The following is a 23,676-nucleotide window of genomic DNA, read 5'->3' as shown; positions in this document are numbered from 1 at the left end:
AACCCTTACGCTGCCAAAATAACAAAAGAACTCAAAAAAGGTTATTTGTTCAATCCATGACTCCTGTCTGAGAGATAACTATTTGCAAAGTTACATTTATACTGGTATATATATATATATATATATATATATATATATTATACTCTGACCGAATATGTCATTGCACATTCCTCTTAGGGATTTATTTTTAAGTATTAATATTAACTAAACAGAACTATCCCTTAAAAATAAGCCACATCCATAATGCTGACCAAATCTCTGTGTTTAAACATAGCTCCCTTATAGCTTGCCATATAACAGTACTCTCCTTTTTTACCTAACTCTAAATATCCAACATTCAAGTTAGAATACCTTAGAGGCAAAGGCAATATTTTCATTCTTGCTGCCTGTTGAAGTCAAGGGATTCAGAAGAGAAAGAGATTTGGGAGGACAACAGCTAGTTAAGAAAATGGTGCATATTAAAAAAAAAAGTATTTGCATTTCTGGACCACAATTTAAAATACAGAAATGACAGATTCTTGGCCAGAGATGCAATACACCTAACAAATGTAAAAGGTAATAATGTTTTTGATTGAAGTCTTGCAAATTAATCAAAAAGATTATAAAATGAAAAGGAAGGTGGAAAGAAAAAACTGCTTTTTATCAGTCTAAGGACAAGCCTTTATTGCCTACTGTGTGTATGCTAGGCAAAGACACAAATAAAACAGTCCCAGCCATCAAGGAGCTTATACCCTACAGAAGACAATGTGTACACATCTAAGTATATAGAAAATAAAGACAAGGTAATCTGGGAGAGTAGGCACTCACTATCAGGTAGAGTGATCAGGAAAGGTTTCATGTAGGATGCAGCATTTGAATTGAACTTAATTGTTTGTTTGCTTTTGGTTAGGCAATGGGGTTAAGTGACTTGCCCAGGGTCACACAGCTACTAAGTGTTATGTGTCTGAGGCTGCATTTGAACTCAGGTCTTCGTGAATCCAGGGCCGGTGCTCTATCCAGTCCAGGATGATTCCCAGTTGTAAGCCTAACTGGGAAGAAGGTGGTATCCTCAACACAAAAAGAGGGGTAGAATTCTGCTGGGTTTGGACATGCTGAATTTGAGTTTCCTATAGGAGAGCTAGTTTGAAATGTCCAAGAGGCAGCTAATGGTAAGGAACTAGAACTCAGTAAAGAATTGAGGGCTGGCTATAGAGATCTGGGAAATGATAATTAAAACCAAAGGAGCTAATGAGGTTATGGTGTTAGAAGACTGAAAAGAAATAACCAAATGCCAGAGAGGAGAACCAAGAAAGGGTGCTGTTATATAAACTCAGGTGCAGATAGATGGGGTGGTCAACATCATCAAAGTAAGGTCAATAAATATGAGGATAAGTAAGGCCATTGGATATGGCAATAAAGAGATCATTTGGAAACAGCAGTGTCAGTTAAGGGATGAGCTCAAACCAAGGAGCAGGCAAGAAGAAAACAAAAAAAAAATCAGTGTCTCTGAAGTCAAGGGAAAAGAAAGCATCCAAAAGAGAATGGTCAACAGTGTCAAAATCTGCGGAAAGGCCAAAAAGGAAGAAGATGAAAAAAGGACCACCTGTTTACAAATAGTAGGATGATGCCCCATCTGTGTTCAGATGCATCAAATAATAAAGTAATGACATCCCAAATTAAAATGAACAAAGGGCAACATGGTAGCTTTAAGTTGGTTTGAAAACAAATTCATTATTTTGAATCTTCTTTTTACATAGTCACTAAATAACATGAAAAAACTACCATTTGCTTGGTACCATGCAGCCAGGAGGCACAATGTGATAGAGCACAGACCTGGAGTCAGGAAACATGACTATTCTACACAACATCACTACAGATTTAAATGCCAGAGGTATTACAGACCTAAATAAGGAACAAGCATGTCATGTCAAAGAATGCAAAACAATACAGACAGATGAATCTTGCCAACATAAAAAATGAGTATGTGCACTAATGGCTAGGGGCAGGCACAGTGAATAGAGAGCTGGGCCTAGAGTCAGGAAGACCTGAGTTCAAATTTGACCTCAGACACTTACTAGTTGTGTGACCCTGGGCAAGTCACTTAACCCTTTTTGCCTCAGTTTCCACATCTGTAAAATGAGCTAGAGAAGGAATTGGCAAACCACTCCAGTATCTTTGCCAAGAAAACTCCAAATGGGGTCACAAAGAGTCAGATACAACAGAAATGACTGACCGACAACACTAACGGCCACAGGGTGTCATAAAATCATAAGCCATAAAGCCTCTTTGGCATGTAATGCCTTCCCCCTTCAACCCCAAAATGTGCTAATAACCATATTAAAATCGTTTTTTAAGATAAGGACATAATTTAGTATTTTTATAACTTAACAGAGACAACTTTTATATCTGCAAAGCATCCTGGAAATACACGGAAGATAGACAGTGTCGCACAGGTAAAGAAGCACTGGACTTTTAATCAGGAGAAACCTAGGCTGGAACCTTCTCTTTGACAGTTAATGGCTGTGCATGAGTCACTTAACCTCTGAGTATGGTTTCTCATCTGTAAAACAGGGATAATAATATCTGTAGCACTTACCAGAGCCATCAAAAATATCACATAGGAGAGTGTTTATAAAAGTGCTTTTGTAAATGCTAGCTACTAGGAATGGCGCATTACAAGAAATTTTTTGTAGAACAAGACTGCCAAGTACTTTATAGCAAACTTATTTCATATATCATAAGACACAGCAAAATTCTAGTAGGACAAAAACTTGGTGAGCCTCTTGGAGATGGCTATAATGAAACCTGACCAAGGTTAACATTTTCATCACTACGGGAGTTGTATAACAATTCAACTGAAAAGAAAGTAAAAAGATGTTCCTTATCTTAAAGTTTTTCATTTGAAAGTTTTTAACATTACTTTAGGTGATTCTGTAACAAAACTTTCATCAATATACTATGAGGAATAAAGTCCAGTACTTTCTAGTACCCAAACATCCACTTATCTTCACAAAACACATATGCAAGATAGAAAAACAGACAGTATCAGATGAAAAAAGATAATAATTTTCATTCCAATACCATTTTTAACCTAAAGATTTTAATAGCTTATTGATAATAGGGTAATTAATATTCTCATACTATTCCTGGAGAAACCAAGGCATATGAAGTTAGGGTTTTAAGGAAGGAAAAACACAGTGGGTCAGGACTTGATCATTGTAGTTCCTCAAAAGTCTCTACCATCAAAGGAAAATAAACTCTAGATTCTATGTTCATGTTTATGTGTACACATTCACACTCATTTACCTATTGTTGTTTCTACAATTTCGGCAATTAACACACTCCAAAGGGTCAGTCTGGGGTACTGCTGTATATATTCCACCGCTCTTGGTAAGGAAGACAGTTGAAGGCAAGAGGAAGAACAGAAAAAAGAAGATGATAAGTCATTAGCTCAAATAACCCGTATCTACAAAACAGATTTACGGCAAATAGATGTATACCATATATTTTAACAGTGACACTCAGTAATCACACAAGAATCACCTTCACTGCCTTCATGGCTGAAATTTTACAAAGTGGCATACTTCTAACATGATACTAAAACAGCACTCCACAGAATTAAATGAAGTGTTTTCCCAAGTAGTGTGAACTCGTAAAAAAAGTTAGTAAGTACAAGGTAGAATATAATCATATCTCTTCCCTGCTTTGAATCTAATGTGGCCAAAATACATTTAATATGCACTTTATATAAATAGTACCCTAATTCTACTTTTCAACCATACATGAAAGAATTTTATGTGATCCCAGCCTGGATCACATGACAGGGTGTAAAGCCTGTTCATCTGATGTCACAAGATAAAACCTATCTTCATTTTCCTATAATTATTATGATTAGGTTGGTTCCCTTGACTATAGTGAGCTTTGAAATACGTTATATTTTTCCAGATGGATTAGATTCCTAGCCAGCAATGACTTGAAGGAGAGTATAATATTTTGGTGTTGCTTTTGGCAGAAACCTCCTGGCAATTAAGCAAAACAACCAGATTAACACATACCTCATTGTGAAATGCTTACTTGACACTCATGACAGCAAGACTGGGAATTGCTTCTAAGAGGAGGACTACACTTAAAGCTAGAATTCTGCTCTGTGATGAAAAAGTCAAACTGACATGGAGAAAAATGGAAGAGGCTAATTGACAGTACTCAAATCAAGCCTTGAAGGCTGGGAAAAGTTCAAACACAATACTTCTCATTTCTACTTGCCTCAGAAATGGCAAAGTCCAAGTACAATAAAAGGCCCCAGAATTTCTCTCAGAGGCACAGGGCCTCTAAATCAACCAGAAGCAGGAATTACTTTTTAAAAGTGTGGGAGAGAATAATCTTATATTCTTTTCAGACTGCCTATGCAAATTTATAAGAGCTTCATAAAATGAAATTAACCATTTACATTATCACAGCTCCTAAACTTTTAAAATGTTACTACATTGATAAGTCACTGTTCACTTATAAATACACGTATGTAATATGTATGTGTATATGTAAATGTTCTTTCCTATCTGAAAATGTAAGAATTTACAAAATAAAGGGGAAAAAATCTCCAAGAAAACTAAAGAGTGTGAATCAAAGATATAGACCTCTAAGGAAATACATCTAGTGCAGCAACTACCACATAAATAGCAACGTATTATTCCAAAACCCCAAACTACTTGGGTTTAATTACTAAAGCAAACAGCCCCATTTTCCTTATGGAAACAGCATGTGATACTCAAACTTTCATGCTATCTTCTTCAGTTTTCTTGGGCAATTTTCAGCCATTCTGACTAGGAATAAAAAGTGACAAAAAACTTAGTAATTCTGGAAATAAGCCACCTGTTTCCACATGGAATAGTGAAATCACTATTCCCTTTCAGAAATGAGATACATGTAGCAAATTAAATTTTTTTCAAATGCACACAAAGGCTAGGTTACATACCTGTGGTTTTAAAAAAAGATATTTAAACAAATATATAATTTTAAAGCTTAAAACAAAGCTTCATTAAAATAGAATTTTATTTTTTGTTAGATTTAAAGTTTAGAAAAAAAACCTGCTATCTCCTCAAAATTTTGCTTAGTATACTTTATAACAAAATCATCAATATTACTTCCACTTAAAACAGTAACATGGGAAACATATGAATGCTTACTTAGTTCAAGCAACTGTCATAAATTTTCTGACAAAATGGAAAATATGGATTCATGACAGATAATGTAGTAAATCTAATTTTTTAATGAAGAAAGAAGGAACCCTTAGCCGGAATTCATATAACATGTAACAAGTTATCTTACTCAAATTTTTAATACCAAAGTAGATCAAACATCACTAAAAGAAAGCAGCTTTACAACTGTTTCTTTCCTTACAGATGGATGTCACTCAGGAGTGTGATATGATAATATGTTAAATAGGAATTGAGAAAAAGTAGGTGAAACATGTTTACTGGCCTGGTCCATGTCCTATAAGATTTTTGCTGAGTATCAAGAATAAACTCCAAAATCTATTCTGTAGAGTTGTTCTAGATTAAATGTTAATTACTAAATACAAATAAGTTAACTCACGATAACTTGTACCTAACAATTTAAAACTAAAACTAGAATTACAAAGGAGAAAACGATGACTACCCTGGATCTACGATTACCCTACTACCAATGGCACATTCCACTCAAGGGAACATACCAGTGCACTTTCATGGCCAAAAGCAAGATCTGACCCTTTTTCTATACCTTGGCACACAGCTGTCCATAGAAAGTTTTTTTCATATAAGTGGAAAGTTTCTTACATTCACTAAGTGGTGAGGATGCTCATATTCCACATGAGTTCTGGTAAGGGAGTTGTGTCCAGGGTAATGTCCTCCATTTACATTCCCATTCATGATTCCATTGACTCCGTTGGGAACTTTATGGTACAGATGTGGGCAGCCATTGCTAAGGGTTCCATTGCTGATAAAACTTCCATGGACACTGCCACTGATTCGACTTGTGCCAGGCAGAGTAGTATATTCCATCACTGGTCCATTAATATCTGAGCCCTGATAGAGGTATCCTGGTGGGTCATATTCTATCAAGAGAATGTGAGGGAGAAAAAAAGTAAGATGCTGAAAGGGCTATCAGTAAGTTTTACAGATGAAACTGAGCAACCAATCAGAATTTGTATTTATTCACTTTATACTTATGCTGTATAAATTTCCACATATACTTGCTTCTTCTCCCCTAGAATGTTAACTCCATGTGAGAAAAGACTGTAACATTCTTTGTACTTTTATACACAATGCTTAGCACATGGCAGACACAATAAATATTTGTTGATATACCTACAATACAAATACTAACCTATTATTTGCTTAGCATCTAATTTCCCCATGATAAAAGAATGCAAAGGAAATCTTAAAAATAAATAGTAGTCTTTAAGCTATTGCTTCAAAGTTCTACTATTTGGGAGACAAAACTCTGAACAAATCATCACTGTTTATTACTTCCATTATATCCTGTAGAAGGAGTTCTGAATCCTCTTGAATCAACTCTGAGTTTCTTGATGGAAAGAAGAATTACATAAAAGGCTCAAAAGAAAAAGCCATAAACTGTGGAATATGGAACGACTCAAAGAAATACTGGTAATGAATTAGAATGCAAGAGAAAGGCTTTTTATTTTTAAGGAATAGATTGCAAAATAAGCATTCTAAAGCTCTTTTAGAATCCCCCAATAAATAAAGTCAAATGTTTCAACAGGCAGTTTTCAAAGGAAGAAATCCAAACTATTCATATAAAAATATGAAAAAAATCTTCCTAATCACTAATAATTAAAGAAATGCAAATTAAGAGAACTCCAAGGTTCTAGCTCCCCCATCAGTTAGGCAATGATGACAAAAGAGGAAAACAGTAGAAGGGCTGTGGGAAAACAGGCACATTAATGCCTTGTTGGTAGAACTGTGAATTTGTCTAGCCATTCTAGAAAGCAATTTGGAACAATGCACAAAAATCACAAAAATGTACATACCTTTTGAGTATGCAATACCACCACTAAGAATAGACCCTCCCCACTCAAAGAGTACAAATAAAGAGGACCCAGTCACAAAAAAAAATTGTAGCAGCTCTCTTCATAGAAGCAAAAAATGAAAATTAAAGAGGTATTCTACCTGTTGGGTAATAGCTGAACAAACTGTGGTACATGACTATAATGGAATATTATTGAATCATAAGAAATTACAAAGTGGGCAGTTTCAGAGTTTCTATGAACTGATGCAGAATGAAGACAAGAAGAACTAGGAAAAATACGTGAAAACAGCATGAAGAAAAATTTTGAAAGCCTTGAGAACTCTGATCAATGGTTCCAGAGGACTACAGATGAAACGTGACACCTACCTCCTGCCAGAAAGCTGATGGACTTAAAATGCAGAATGAGACATACATTTCTGAGCATATCCAATGTGAAAATTAATTTCACTTGACCATGCATATTTGTCATGATGGTTTTCTTTTCTTTTTGTTTCTTTTTTTTTTATTGTTCAATAGGGAGGGGGGAAGGAATGGGAGGGGGAGAAAATACTTGTTAACTGGAAAAATTAATTGGAAAATTAATTTTTTTCAAAAAAGGGAAAAAAGCACTTTTATAGTTATAAATTACATATCAGGGAGAAGTTATCTATCCATTTCTTAATAGTCTATTTACATACCTCCTTGAATACTGTAACTAGTTTAGAGAAAAAACAAAAACATATAGGATAAGAGAATTGTCCTTTTCTCTTTGTTAAAGACATAAGTTAAAAAAGAAAATGATACATAATTTTAATTTCTAGTGGCACATGTACCAGAAGCAAGAAATGGATAAGCAGATATTTCCTGGAAAGAATGACATCTGAATATCCCATAACCTAGTAGTTGGTTTCTGAGAAACTCTTCAATGGCATTAATACTATTATAAAACCTTCTTACTATGTCTTAAAAGGACTATGTTATGACTTTACATATATAATTGATATCATATTGCCACCTGCCTTTTGAAGGAGTAGGGGAGAGGCAAGAGGGAAGGAGAGAATTTAAAACTCAAAATTTTTAAAAATTATTGTTAAAATTTTTTTACATATAATTGGGAAATATTTAACAAATATATATATGGATATATGGATGTATGTGTATGTATGCATATATACATACGCACACATACATGTATATATTAAAAGGAAATGTTTACTTCACACTATTGTTGTTCATCCTTTATTTTCAAAGAGGATCAATGACATCACAGGGTGACGTCTTGACCTGCTCTTGAACTGGATTAAAGTGAGGCAGAGTTAAAGTCATCAGCATCACTTTCTCTTCCAGAGTCACTAAAGTCCAGTGGCTAGACAAATGTCAGATGACTGGCAATGGCCTTGGATGCAGTGAATGACCTTAGTGTCTTCAATGCCCGATCAAGCTCTAAGTGCTTCACAGTGCCTGCTCCAGCCACCTTTGTGGCTGTTGGAATAAATTGCTCTCATCCACCCATTCCAGTGGAGAAAATCTTTACACACTTGTGGTAGACACCCCCCTAATTCACTGATGAGTTTGTGGCCCATCAGTTACCCTTAACCTGGTTTCGCCCATCTGCCAAGATGGTTTACCAGGGTGTGGCTACTTCACATTCCACAGCTTCTTGGAGCCACAAGTGAGATTTGAGTGCCAGGTGGACATCAAAGGTAGATAAGCAGCCCTGAAAAGGGCTCTCCAAGCCCTCACACCAGATATGCCAGTACTCTTTGAACACCCACACATTCCCCATAGCCAGAAAGCCTATCAACATTTCAGGCAGCATAGAGTACACTCAAATGTCTAAAGGACACTGCAGCATCCACAACAATTTATGACAGGGGGAAAAATCCTATTAATTAAATGTTCCCTACCAAATGTCATGTTTTTCTGTGCAATGAATTAAAAGGAAGGTTCACTGCAAATGGAAATTGGTTGGTGTCAACTTCTGCCATTGCTGGCCATACTCCTGCTGAGCCTCCCTTCCCTTTTTAAATATTTCCCTTTACTTGGAGGAGAACAAAGGAATCTAAATTAAGATATTTCTTATATGATCTGGCCATCGCATTTAGTTAAAAGCTTGAAAAGGAAAAGGAGAAAGTAGAAAAAAAGGATCAGAATCTATGTTTCACAATGGTATCTATATAGCTATTTTGTACATAATCAATTTGTCCATGACATTTTCCATGGAGAACCACTCAAAACTAGGTTAGTTATCCCCTAAAACCTTACCTTCATGAACAACTATGGGTATCATTCAGTGTGATGGGGCTGATTTTAAATGATGGACAATTCAGACAATGGTAACTTAGAAGTTCTCCAGCATCTTCCTTTCTACCACAGTGTCGACCAATGAAATTTGTAATACTAGAAAGAAGATGGTCTAAAAGTGCCAGCATTTCCCAGTACTAAATCAGTTATTTGTTTAGGGGCCAGGTTACTTTTGGCTTTGTTTTGTATTGTCGATCAGAGCATTTATTTCTTCTGGGCAATTCAATTTAATGCCCTACTTATTTTGGCTTGCAAGTAAGAACAGTAATATCATTAGTGTTACCCACCGAACAGCTTTAAACATTTATGTTTTCTACCATGACACTTACATACTACAGTAAAAGCGTTAGAAGTCAATATTTATTGCAACAATACTTTTCCTGCCCATCCTTTTTTGGAAAGAAAGATGAGTAGCTTTTGAATTACTTACTCTGTATGGTATTTTGCTGTCGATTCTTCCACAAGCACATGGCAATGAAAACCATGAGGATAAGCACCATAACTCCGAGCACACAGCCTACGATCAGATACAGCATATCACTGCTCCGGGCAGGACCCAGTGCTGGGCCAACATTCCCTCCACCTCCAAAAGAGTTTGGAGGGGTGCTCAAGTCCTTGATAGGATACTCTGAGGCTCCAGGAAGCCGTTTCACTAATTGAAAAACAATGGAAAGCATGGCCTCAGAGTGAATACTGTCTCTATAAAATGGTTTATTCATTGAAAAAGATTTGTATAGGGATGTAAGCATGTTTATTCTTGTTGTTGAGATGATCTGACCACCAATGAGTCACAGACAGGGTTTAAAGTTAAAATATTTCACATCTCAAGGCAACTTAATCCTGAACAGCTTCAGCTTATAAAACTTAAAAGAAAATCAAAAGAGCAGAAAAATACACGGTCTATTATAAGCCTATTTTGGCCAACTTTTGTAAGTACAGGATATCAGCTTAATCGTTGAATAAACAAAAATCTCCCAAATGGGTAAAATATATCAAGTTTTTAAACTGCTGTTAAGGAAAAAAGAATTTACTGCTGTTTGACTTAGACTAATCTGAAAATGATCCAGAATATATAGTTTGTATTTCCATGATTTCATTAATATTAAAAGATAGCTTTTAGATGAGAAAACTGATCAGAATGATTAATTATCAGAATGCAATTTTTTAATGCTTCAAACTAGAAAATCCAAACAAGGAAAAAATGTATTCACTCTCTGAAGTTCTGGGATATGTAGGGTTCAAACTAAATAGTGTTTTAAAATTTTGTTTTAAAAAGCAGAAGAAATATCAAGTATTTTTCATACACCACTGATAGGGTGGGAATAGGAAATGACACAAATGGTCCTTATGAAATTCAAGATAACATCCAAGTACATAAAATCAGGCACTTACATATCCAATGTGATCTGCACTGATACCTCACTTATCTTGCTACCTCAACTATTTGCAACACAGTTGAGAAACAGGAAGGTATGGAACACTTCAAAAAAAAAAATAATGGCATCTTAACTGGGCTAAATAAACCTAAATTCAAGTCTTGTTTCTGACATATAAAGGCTATGTAATCATGGGCAAGTCAGTTAACCTCTCATTACTGCAGACAATCTTTTAAGGCAACAATGACAACAGTAATAAGCATTCAGATAGTGGTTTAAGGCTTGCAAAGCCCTTCACATCTAATTTGATCCTCACAACTATACTGTGAGTTAGATGCTACAAATACTTTTATCCTCATTTTGCAGATGAGGAAACTGAGAATTTCACAGAATTTAAGAAATACAAGAGGCCATCTAGTCCAACACATACCTGAAAGGAATACCCACAGTAATAGGCCAGTGACTTGTCTGTGGTCACAAAGCTAATGAGGTGTCAGAGGCTGGACTGGACTCCAGATCTCTGATTCCAAGTTTGGCGCTCTCCACACGAAACTGCGACAGCCTCTGGTGGGGCATAACTGTATTATAGTGAAGTGTGATACTGGGTATCCATAATGAAGGCATCAAACAAGCAGAAACGGTTAAGTCGTTTCCCATGTTTAGGAGGGCAAGGAAGTGCGTGATATTCTAAGAAATATCTTCATAAATCATGAAAGAAAACTTTTGAGGAAAAAATATTTTCATTCAAAGCTAAATTTAGAAAAGTTTGAGTGTTTAAAGGGGTAACGTCAACTATCAAAATATAGTTAAATCAATCTCTTCATTGCCTGATGTTGCTAGATAAATGAGGTGTTACTGTGTATTCTATACTTGCTGACATATTATACCATCACTATTCTTATGCCATTATCATCTTTTGTTTCTCTAATGGAAACTACAAGTTTCCTGAGAAAGAATTTCTCTTTAATCTCCCTTAGTGACTAATATAGTGCTCTACATTCAACAAAAACTTGATATATACCAAGCAACTAAACAGAGATCTCAAAAGCTATGTATGCATTTTTTTTTACCATGGGTTCAAGGTATTTGTGCATTATTATTAGCCTTTGTTTTAGAAGAAGGTGCTATTTGGCACTGAATTTCTATGCAAAGGCAGAGCTGAAAAGGCCAAGGTGACACTAATGGGTACTTCCAACAACTTGAATTTAGAGCGTTTTAAAGTTTACAACAGCACTTTCCTTATAACAATCACATAAGGCAGGTCACATATTAGTATCCTCATTTTATGGATGAGGAAACTGAGGCAAAATGAAGTGACATGTACAGGACCACAAAGTAAACATCAAAGGCAGGACTCCAATTCCAGTCTTCTGACTCCAAAACCAATGTTTTTCTTGCCACACCTCGCTACTAGAAGGTCATGGGTTAGTGATTCTAACACTGGGAAGTTTAACTGCCTCAGAGAAAAGCACAAAACCCCCTCCACCTTACCCACCTTTGGTTTCACAGATCATCACATTGCTGAATTCACTTTCTCCCCCTTCATTATAGCATTGCATCTTAATGTCATAAGATGTTTCCGGCTGCAGGTGACCAATCATATGCCACTGTTTTGAACCTCGAAGGAAATGATATTTTTTAAAAATCAGCTTCAACAACTCTTACTCACATTACGAACCCTATCTACAACATTACCAATCTCTGTTTAACATCCTCCAATGGTGGGTAACTGACCACCTCCTGAGGTAGCCCATTCCATTTCTGGACAGCTCTAATTGTTAGGAAGTTTTTCCTAACATCGTATGATATAAAGGAAATATATATTTTCTTATCTCAACACTTCTAAGATCTATGCTTTTGTCAGTATGAGTACTCTCTCCACTGAAAAGATCATATGCCTTCCTCTATGACTGTACATATGGTTTTTGAGAGCTGCTGTGACTCTCTAGGTGATAAGACAGTATTATTATTTTTTATTCAATATTTCTTGGGAACTGTGCTAGTTTAACACAATGTGTATAAGATCTACTTGGGCATAAAAGACAGGCATTTAATAAATGATTTTTATAATTTTCTTGCTATCTCAGAGAAATAAATTAACAATATTTCTAACTTTTTGAAAGCAAATAGAGGTGTAGAGACCCTAAATTTGGAATTCAGGTTACAGAAAAGCCAAGCTTTGCAGTTTTGCCACAGTACTATTAAGAAAATATTAGCATTACTTTTAAAAATGCTTATAGGATAGTCTCAGGGCCAGGTAAATATTTAATTTTTCTGAACTCTTATTTCAGTTTTAAATCATATAAAAAAAGGTCCTACTCTATCTCTCTACCGGGAAGCATACAAATAAGTGAGATCAGTCGTTTACCTTAAGACAATTTACACAGAGAGCAAAGATGTCTTACTAAATCCTCAAATCTTCAATTAGATGCAGACACATAAGATGAGCTACAAACAGATACTTAATAAATACAATCTCTTGAATCATAATGCTCAAATAAATTATGCCACTAAGGGAAAGGATAGGCTCTTTTCTCCCAGTTTCTCTTCAGTCTCTTGAGTCTGAGACTCCAAACCAAATAAGCATGGCTAATAGAATGATTTTGTTATCACTGGCTCACTGCCAACTCTTCATTTAGAAACTCTCCTAAACTGAGCACTTCAGTATAACTCACCCTCCATCTTTACTTTCATGGACTTGTGACAAATTTTAATAAATAGAGACCCTTCTTGGTGGGTTTAATTAACTGTTTGAGTACTTTTAATCCCTCTCAGAAAATGTCTCATCCAACTGTTGCTACTGTTTCTCAGAAACTCAACTATACCACCTACTGATTTAAGGATTAATTGGGTGAGTACACTCATGTGTGCATTCTCAAATACACACTCTCTCTCTCTCTCTCTCTCTCTCTCTCTCTCTCTCTCTCTCAACCTACTCAGCTTATAGGGACCAGGATGCTTTTTAATTCAAGAGAAAAAAAAATTTCAAACTGGAAACAACTTCTCTTACCAGATCACCAAACAAAACTCTCCACACATAGAGATTCACATTTTAAAAGGATTATGATCTGCTTGTTTTAGAATTAAGAGACTGAAAGGTTCATTCAAAAATAATTCTATGCCCCATTTGTAAATGGTAAGAGGGCTCAAAAGAATATTTACTTAAATATTGGTTGAAGCTGGAAACTGGCCTATTCCTAAAAGCCAACATTTTTCCAAAGCCTTCCTCATCTCTTCTCTGCCCTCTAGAGCCTCTGACCCTGGCCCTACTCCCACCTCCCCATAAACATTCTTCTGAATAATTATCACACCAGGTTTGAGGTTTCTATTTCACACCACTAGTGGAAATAGAATTAGTATACAACTGTGTTTCCTACATAGAATTATCTAGAGAAAGAATTTTAAGCCATTCACTATATTTAATGTTAATTTAATATTCAATTGTCATTATGAATCCTCTGGTAACTGAAATTCCACAGCACATAAGCATGAGACAGATTCTCTTCTTTAATATTAGAGAACTGCAAAACAAATAAATGCATTAACTGGTTTGATTCCAACTAGCACAGCATTTGTGAAAAAAAGATTCTTTGTTAGGAAAAACTTATAAAAGTTAAGGATTTACAAGAGAAAGGAAAGAACTAAGCACATGGTTCAGAATGATTTATGCTTTGATTTATTTAGTACTTAAATGAATCAGGCAAGATAAAAATAAACATCTGCCCCACCCCATCAAAAAATTTTTAAAACACCCTAGTACTCTAGAAAGCAATTTCAGTTTTAAATGTAGAGCTTAGCCAGGAAGAGGGGACAATTTAATGAATTTAATTGTTGTTCTCCTATAGCAGGCTTTAAAAATCAACTGAATTTTAAATTTTCTCCAAATGTCTGAACAATTTTAGATTAAAAGAACATCAGTGACTTAAAGCTTAATTTCAAAGAAAGCTTTACCTAAGGGGGAAGGGCACTTTAGTTCCCAGTCCCAAGAACACTAAGCAGACTCTAATGTTTTCCAAGTGCCACAAAAAGAATTCCAAATGCATAAACTTGAAAATCAGAAATAAGCAAAAATTTCACAGCACACTCGAGCCTACTCAAAACATCTAACTGTTCAGCGGCTTTCATTTGTAAACAATTTCTGTGTACCATAAGGCAAAAATAACACACTTACAGACAACATTCACGATGTGGAAGACTGCAAAAATTCAAAGTCCCAGTTGAACTAAGCATACAGGAGCAGTCAATAGCATAAGTATTTTTTCAGCATTAGAAACTCTTGGTTTCCTTTTATTTAAAACAGACTTTAGGAAAACAACTTCTTCTACGGTTATTTCAGACTCAAGAGGGTGAACTAATTCACTATATTCAGAGCTCAGAAAAAGGATTAACTGGTTTATCTGAATGAAGGAGAATTAATTTGCTTGATAAAAATCGAAATGATTGTTAAAATATCCAGAAAGTTGATACATCCCACTTAATGGGAGCAGAGTAAGTAGCTGACAGCTCTTGAGAACTAGATTATGTGGGGAGGTTTTTTTTTTTTGTAAACAGAAGTGGAATGGTTTGATGTTAAGAAGTCATCTGAAAAAAATTTTTTTCTTCAGGAAAATTTTCTGACATGATCCATCTATTAGGACAGTTAACATGTCACAGAATCCATCAGGAGAGACTTCAGAGGTCACATCAGCCAATCTTCCCAATGCTAGAATATCTCCTAAAATTTGCCTGACAGACAGATGTACATCCATAAAAAGAACACTACCAGTGACAGAAAGTTTACTCCTGTGCAAGACAATCCATTCCCTGGCTGAGCAAGTTGTGATACAAGAAACAATGATCAGGATATCTTCAGAAAAACCCAGAAAGACTTACATGAACTGATGCAAAGTGAGCAGAACCAGGAGATTATGATACACAGTAACAGCAATATTATACAATGATCAACTGTGAATGATTTAATTATTTTCAGCAATACAAAGACGCAAGACAATTCCAAAGGACTTATGATGAAAAATGCTATCCACCTCCAGTGAAAGATGGAGTCTGAACGTAGATCAAAGCATACTATATTTTACTTTTTTTTTTTTTGGTCTGTATTTTCTTTCACAACCTAACATGGAAATACGTTTTGTATGACTGCACAGATATAACCTATATAAAATTCCTTGCCTTCTCCATGAGGGGGGAGGAAGAGAGAGAATTTAAAACTCAAATTTTAAAAAAATGAATGTTAAAAACTGTTTTCACATGTAGTTGGGGGGGGGAAAGATAATTCATTCCCCATTGCTAATCATTTCTAAATGCTATTATTTTGAGCTGAAAACTATCTCGTTCTAAATTACTTGTTTTACCCTCTGAAACACATACTTGTTTTTCCACAAAACCTTTCAAACATCCAAAGAGACCTATTATATTTTCTAGTCATCTTTTCCAAGCTGCTTTTTCCTAGTTTCTTGACCTGTTCCTCAAATGACATCCAAAATCTCTGCCATCAAGGCCCCTCTCCAAGTGCCCTGCCACTTACTAGTGATGTGTATGACTTTGACCCCAAATCACTGTCCTTTTCTAGGCCCAATTTTCCTCATCTGTTGAGAGTGAGCGAGCAAGAGTGAGAGAGAGAGAGAGAGAGAGAGAGAGAGAGAGAGAGAGAGAGAGAGAGAGAGAAAAGGAGTCCCTATATGATTGCTAAGTTCTAGTCCATTTCTAACATTCTAATACTAATTTAATATCTCTCATAAATTTGGCATCTAAGACTGAACGCACATTCCAATTACAATAAGACCAATGAAGTAAAGGCTCAGTGATACTATCACATCTCTCTCAATATGGAAATTTAATAGCTTTTAATATAGCTAAATTCAGCATCAGTGTCTTGTTTTCTTTTGAGCAGGGGCATCATACTCTTGGCTGAAAATGGATTTAGGATTAACCAAGACCACTCATGCCAGGTCTTTTTTACATGAATTTATCAATGTGTCTCTTCTATCCTTTTTTAGTGTCTAAATGTAAGACTTAATTAACATTTATCCCAGTTAAATTTGATAGTTTCAATTTGCTGGAAGAAATTACATGACAATGACTCAGTTACCATCTCATTGAAGATGGCTAGATTCCATGCTGTTGAAAAAAAAAAGATCAAAACATTTATTTTTCTCATTTAAGAAACATTTCTCATTGACCTCAGGTTGATTCTAAGTAGAGAGCAGAAAAATGAAGGATCAACAACAGGTTTATGACGGGACACAATGGAAAGACGATGTTTAGAAAGAGAAGCTGGCTGATGTCCTATTGGTTGCTGTGTCTTATGTAAGCAAGGCAACATTCCTACGTTGACTCCTATGCACTACTGTGTTTCATGGGTTAATAGAACACAATTAGGGATTTAATAGTAATAAATTTATGCTTTTGCACCTAAATTTCACTGGTAGAATTTAAATTCCTCTTTTAAAGTGCCAGCATATCCTAATGAGAAATAATAGCCTCTAACATTCAAAAATAAACTGATAAGTTGTGAACAGAAAGTCAATCCACCTCAAAACCAGAAAAGAGCACCCTTATACTTCTTTCTCTCTTAGGAACACTTTAACAGACCGAGTTTAACTGTAATCACAAGGAAAAAACACTGCTTTCATATTTCTTAGTTCTACATCTCCCATCTCCACAATCCCCTTAAAACTCTTTAAAAGGACTTACCTTCTACAACATCCCTCTTGTAATCACTGTCATTATCACTATCTGTGGGTCGGTAATAGATATAGAATCCTTGGATAGGTGTGTTATTGTTGCTTGAAGGAATGTACTGAAAAACAGAGGGAAAGACTCATCAAAGATGAAAAAAGTTCCATACTTATGGAATTTCATTTTCACTCACTGTGATGTCTTTCTGGATTTATCTTCCTAACACCAAAATTGTACTTTAGATTAAAATGGAAAAAAAAGAAGTCTGTTTAGCCTACTGCAGGATTGAAATAACAAGCAAAATAAAACAATTCACTCTGCTAATCTCAATAGCAACAACATAAAAGTACATCTGGTTCCAAATTATTAAACCATGAAATTGTAGTGAACAGAGCACTTGGAAGGGAGCCAAAGAGAAAGTCATTTCATTTTCAGTACTGCCATAGTTCTACCATATGATTTTAAAAAGCTACTTATAAGCACTATGCCTCAGTTTCCCCTCAACAAAAAATTCAAAGGCCTCTTTATCCACAATAGAGGTATCATAAGGCTATCTGACTAGAACTGCAAGCAGAATGGAAAATTTGCTAAAGAGAAGATGCTGCTACTCACCGTCCATTTCAACATAATCTGAGTATCACTGACAGCTTCTGTATATGTGATGTGAGGTCCAGCAACAGGACGGTTGGAAAAGCGGTTGGGAAATCCAGCTACTTGATAAGGGCGAGATGCAGAGCTCCGAAAACTCTCACCATAATGGTTGATGGCAATTACTCTAAATTTGTACGTGGAGCCTTTTGGAAGAACACACAGCTTAGCAAGTCATGAGCAGATAACATAAGATAAAGTATAATTTATCATTAAATATTAAAAAAAAGTTTCCTTAGGCTACTGCCTTATTTACTCTAGGTTTGCCTGGTTTCTTTTAGACAGCCTTAGGACAGGCAGGTAATGTTCTAAAGTGAGCTTTAAAAAAGGACAAAGGTGCTAAACATAGCTTATAAGTTTCCATGGGACCAAACATTAACTGGAATTAACAGAGTGTGTACCATCATCAGAATCAGGCAATTTCAGTCAAAGGAAATTCCATTTTTTTCTGTTAAAAATATGCATCCCAAATCCAAAATTATATAAAAGACTAATGTGAACAGAGATGTCTAGGTAAAAGTACCTGGTTCTAAGCTACGCACTTCCACAGAAAGTTTGGAAGGAGGGATATCTTCAGCTGCCACTAGCCAATCACTACTCTTCATCCTTTTATACTCAACCTTGAAGGCAGTGATGGGAGAACCTCCATTTGCCCGAGGAATCCAAGTGACATACACAGAAGTCTCTGAGGCAGTAGAGATAGTAGGTCGATCTGGTGCTTCTGGAACTAGAAAAGAAAATATATTGCCAAACAACTTTTGAACAATCATAGTAATAGGAACCAAGGTGGTCTGAATAGTGTAAATAAGCCAGAAAACTCATTTTATTCAATACTTTGAACCTCTATTCCCATCAAATCTTTTATTACAGTTTGTCAACCAATGGTAAAATTGACAAGTTTCACCTTGCTTCCTTTCCTGCCCTCTATTCAAGCTACTAATAAGAAATTAAAAGCTTAAAAGGCAGGAAATGACAGAAGAATCAGAGGTCATGAATTGTTTATAAACTAGACTAAGTATTCTCTGATAAATGGAAAACTGATAGGGTATAATCATTACGACCATGTTATTTTGGGTTTATGGACAAAAAATGCTAAAATTCAGCAATTTCTAGTTGGCTCCTAATGTCAAATGGTGGTAATTTAGAACATAAGTCATTAAATATATTATTTCCCTTAATTTATCTAAAAACAAGTATACAATGAATAAATTTCTCTATTAGACCACCCAGTACCATAGTTCTGTGCAGACAAATCTGCTGACTTAACAGAGCATCCTACAGATATACAAAGGTGATATTCTAAGAAAACACACGTACTGGTAAAAACCACAAAATGATATATTTTAACATTTTCTTGAGAATTATTCCATCTTAACATGTGGATACTTATAGAGTATCCACTTACTCCATAAATTGCTTAAAGTATGAAAAAAGAACAAAAGCAAGCAGGCAAATTTCATCAATACTTACTGGACTCACTTCAAATTAGAAAGCAATGGGAACAGAAAATGAATAAAACTCTGTTAGTAAGTTTGATACTTTAGAGTAAACATGTGACTTTCATTATATTAATATATATATGACTAAATCCTATCTAGGAACAACCACAAAACAGATAAGCAACTGTTAAAGAAAATACAAAGCAAAAATAGATTTTAACAATACCATGCCCAAAGAGGCCTAAAGACTACATTTGAATAAACAAGACAGGACAGAATATATTCAGATGATAGCTTTGAATATAGAGAATTCTTCTTAGGTATGGATATATAGGAAAGCTTTTCAGACAGCTAAAGCCTTTCAGAAGGTTATTGTGCCAAAAGTAACAGCAAATTAACAGAGAGAAACTTGTTACAAGAGAAGCAGTTAAATTCTAGAGGGCAGAGTCAAAATTGTGAAGGTTTACATACTGTAGGTACAATCAGTCCACAGAAGACTAGAAAGAACACAGATGAAACGTTTGCAAACTTGCATAGGTTAAGTAAAGAAATCTGATGCCTCTCACAGGATTCATGACATAAGAGGCAACACAACAAACACAAATAACATTTCAATGTGGGGCTGGTGAGCATAAAAACTAAATTGCAAGAACTAAGAAACCTTATTGAATCTTGGTGTCGAAGACTGCTAAAAAACACAAGACTAGATGGGGCATTCACTGATTTTTTAACAGGGATAGTCTCAAACATGGGATGTCTTAAAGCAAATGCTAAATTCTATCATACTAGAGAAAATACTCCAAAGACAACAATTAAGAACACATCTCTGAAAGGAAAAGAATAGAGGAATTAAGATGACCATTTACCATATGAACTGGATTCAAATCACCAATTTCCAAATGTTTTTCCCTTTTCCAAATAATAACCATAAAATCTGTTCCTATAAGTTTTGAAAATTGGATGACCTTTGAGATTTTTAATACGTGAATTCATTTGAACACTACACAAGACAAAGAATTGCTAACAATTGCGTACAACAATGTAATAACCCAAAGGAAAAAACAGGACTTAATATGTCCTTAATAAGAGGATAACTTAATAAGAGTTAATAAGACAGCTCACCTTATTATGATATAAAATGAATAGAAATATTAAAAAATATAATTTTTTACCTCCACTATGCCTGGAGGGATCTGTGAGCACCACTCCAAAGTTGCTGTTGGTCCCCTCTGAAACAACAGGATGTTTAGGGATGCCCACTGGTGGCGAGGAGGCCTGTGTGTTTTTTGATGATGATGTTCTCTCTATCAAGTTTATGAAAAATATCATGAGCTCAAAGAAAGAAATTATGGAAAATTCCAAGTGAATTATGTGTATACAAATTTTTATCTTTTACTAAATGTATAGTTTTAATTAATTTTAATTTTTAGCTCATGGAATTTTATTTTGACATACACAGTATAAATATTTGGGTAGTTTTGAGGTTCTCTAGTAATAACCAAAAAAAAGTTAACATGCCTCCTACCACTTACTACTCATATAACCTTGGGCAAGTTATTTAACTCCTCTGGGACTCAGTTTCCTTACCTGCAAAATGAGGAGTTGAATTAGATGGGGTCTAAGGTTCCTTTCAACTCTCAATCTCTGATTTTATGATCAATAATCCACAAAATAACCTTATTTTATAGTTGGAAAAAATAACATGCAATAACTAAGTCACATAGTGACCCATTCAATGAAGGCTCATGACTAAGTCTCACTACTAATTCAGTTTTGTTTTCACAGAATAAGCCTTTTAATTCTACAAATCAAAATTTGTTACCGAATAGCCTCTGATAAATGTCCTCTTGAGCAAGACGCCGAAATTTCAATATTTGAAAAAATGAAATTAGTTATTTTAACAACTAAAAATTTTATTGGTACTAAGTAGTATGTAGGTCAAAATCCAAAATTAATTATTAGGGATCACTTGCTTTGTAATGAAATTCATTACAAAGTTCTGATATGTTCTGATACATACATGTATACACACACAACTTATCCTTCCTCAAAAGCCACCTCTCTATCATGCTGCTATACTACAACAAATAAAAATTTTCATATGGGGGAAAACTATCCCACGATAGAGGCCTCCTATGTAAGTATCATGCCACACAGACAGCTAATTGCTAATAAAATAACATCTAGTTACTCCATTCTTCTAATAGCAGAGACCAGCCCTATTACCTTTGCTAGTTCGGAAGGTAAGCATGGCAGGCTGTCCTTCACCTGCTGCACTTCTTGCTACCATCAAGACTTCATAAAGACTGGAGGGTTCCAATTCTGTTAGGTGGAGTTCATTCTCACTTCCAGGAACTCTAACTGTATGCCAGTTTCCCACTAAACCAACTCCATCATCGAGCTGTATATGAGGAAAATCAAAGGTGAAAACAGTGTCCAGGTAAGAGGAGTGAGGATGGTGGAGAGAGAGGGAGAGATGGGGGAGTCCAGAACAGAAGGATCATCTTCCCTCTCATTTCAGTCAGTACTAAGCACTTGAGATCAGAACTGGATCTCAACAAGTTCCAGAAGGGATGTGGCATTTGGTAAAGCATCTGCAGAGAGGGGAGACAAAAACCTACTTCATACTATGTAGAAAGGATAAACGAGAAAGGAGATACAGTAAGTTTGGTCCTCTATTGAATTATAATTAACCACAAGGAGATTTGTGTGATGGAAGCTTCTACCAACTGAATTAACTATTTTTTCCAGAATTATTAAACTTACTCAAATTAGAAACAGAGAATAAGGCTTTCAGATGTGAGTATAACCAGCTACGCATACTAGCTTATTACTATTATTCTTATTAGCCATATTATGAATAACAATACCCCACATTTTTATAGCACTTTAAAATTTACAAAGTGCTTCAAAAAGTACTACTTAAATATAGATTACTCCAGTGACTAATCAAGAGATATGGCTCAAACATTCAACTCAGTAAAAATGGTTTTCTTTTTTTTCAATATCACTTATTTGTCTGGGAACTTGCTTGTCCCTCAAAACAGAAGAAAATTTTTCATTTCATTCTAATGCATGACTCTCAGATAAAAACATTACCAAAATCCAACTGAGAAGGGCCCAATTCTCCAGTCTCCTTTGCTAGAACATCATCCATGTCACTCCCACTAACTGAGTGTTCTCTAAGATTCTAGGTTCCTATTTTTCTTTCTACAATCTCTTACTTGGTAACCATCAGTTCTCATGGATTCAATTATCATCCATTATTAGCTGATGACTTCAGATTTATAGATCAAACCTTAGAATCTCTCCTAAGCTCTAGTTCCCAATGACCTACTGGGAATTTTGAAATGGACCTCCTGCAAATACCTCAAACTCAACCTATCCAAAACAGAATTCTTATCTCCTTCTCCCTTCTCCAATCTACCCTTCTTCCAAACTTTTCTATTACCACCATCATTTTAGTTATCCAGGCTCACAATCTCCCTTAAGTCTATCTCTACTCCAATCCATCCTTCACACAACCTCCAAAGGGATTTTCCTAAAGGACAGGTCTAACCATTTCACATGCCTACTCAGTAAGCTCCAGGTAAGTCTTCCTATTACCTCCAGGACCAAATACAAACCCCTCTATTTGGAATTTAAAAGCTCTTCGGAAACTGGCCAGTCCTTTCTTACCTTTCCATTCTTCCTGTACATCTTGTACATTACTCTCCCTTCCAAACAATATATGGTCCAGCCATACTGACCTCCTTGTGATTCCTTATACATCACTGATATCCTGTCTCCATGTCTTTGCTCCCCATTCCTGGAACATTCTCTTTCCTCAACTCAACCTCTTAGAATCCCTGGCTTCCTTCAAGATTTCCTTCAAGGCTCAAATGCTACATTCTACAAGCTTTTACTGATTAGGCTAGGTGCTAGTGCCTCTCCCCACCCAAAACGATCTTGCTCTTGCTTTGTATATGTTCCATATGTATTATACTTATGTCCAGGGTATGTTTATCAAGTAAGTTCTTTGAGGGTACAGTTCATTCAAAGTACTTAGCACTATACCTGGTACGAAGTAAGCACCTGATGAATGCTTGTTGAGGGATGACTCCCAGAAACTAGTTTTCAGTTCTAATGTTAATTGGCATTTCCCTGTCCTCAATTTTCCTACCATCTCATCACTTGGGGGTGTTTCCAATCTAGCTCTTACTTCTTTTTCTTAAACTAGTGTCAAGGAGAACATATCTGTGTTCTAT

The 23,676-nt window shown here is 35.5% G+C and overlaps 1 protein-coding gene across 3 annotated transcripts in view; it reads right to left on the bottom strand.

The window, feature by feature from the left end:
* Window positions 1-23,676, bottom strand: part of CDON (cell adhesion associated, oncogene regulated) — a 116,034-nt gene that overhangs the window by 16,851 nt on the left and 75,507 nt on the right. For all 3 annotated transcript variants that reach the window (XM_021000607.2, XM_021000606.2, XM_078147115.1), the window contains 9 exons: window positions 21,656-21,830; window positions 20,602-20,733; window positions 18,514-18,717; window positions 17,955-18,136; window positions 17,358-17,463; window positions 12,160-12,282; window positions 9,719-9,940; window positions 5,793-6,070; window positions 3,286-3,365 (listed from right to left, as the gene is read on the bottom strand). In XM_021000607.2, the coding sequence (XP_020856266.1) occupies window positions 3,286-3,365; window positions 5,793-6,070; window positions 9,719-9,940; window positions 12,160-12,282; window positions 17,358-17,463; window positions 17,955-18,136; window positions 18,514-18,717; window positions 20,602-20,733; window positions 21,656-21,830 (1,502 nt within the window). The remainder of the gene's footprint in view (window positions 1-3,285; window positions 3,366-5,792; window positions 6,071-9,718; window positions 9,941-12,159; window positions 12,283-17,357; window positions 17,464-17,954; window positions 18,137-18,513; window positions 18,718-20,601; window positions 20,734-21,655; window positions 21,831-23,676) is intronic.

The sequence above is a fragment of the Phascolarctos cinereus genome, unplaced genomic scaffold (assembly GCF_003287225.1).
Source record: "Phascolarctos cinereus isolate Bilbo 61053 unplaced genomic scaffold, phaCin_HiC Scaffold_726;HRSCAF=1367, whole genome shotgun sequence".
Classification (NCBI taxonomy): domain Eukaryota; kingdom Metazoa; phylum Chordata; class Mammalia; order Diprotodontia; family Phascolarctidae; genus Phascolarctos; species Phascolarctos cinereus.
The sequence above is the reverse complement of the archived record's forward strand: the minus strand, read 5'-3'. Positions and strand labels throughout refer to the sequence as shown.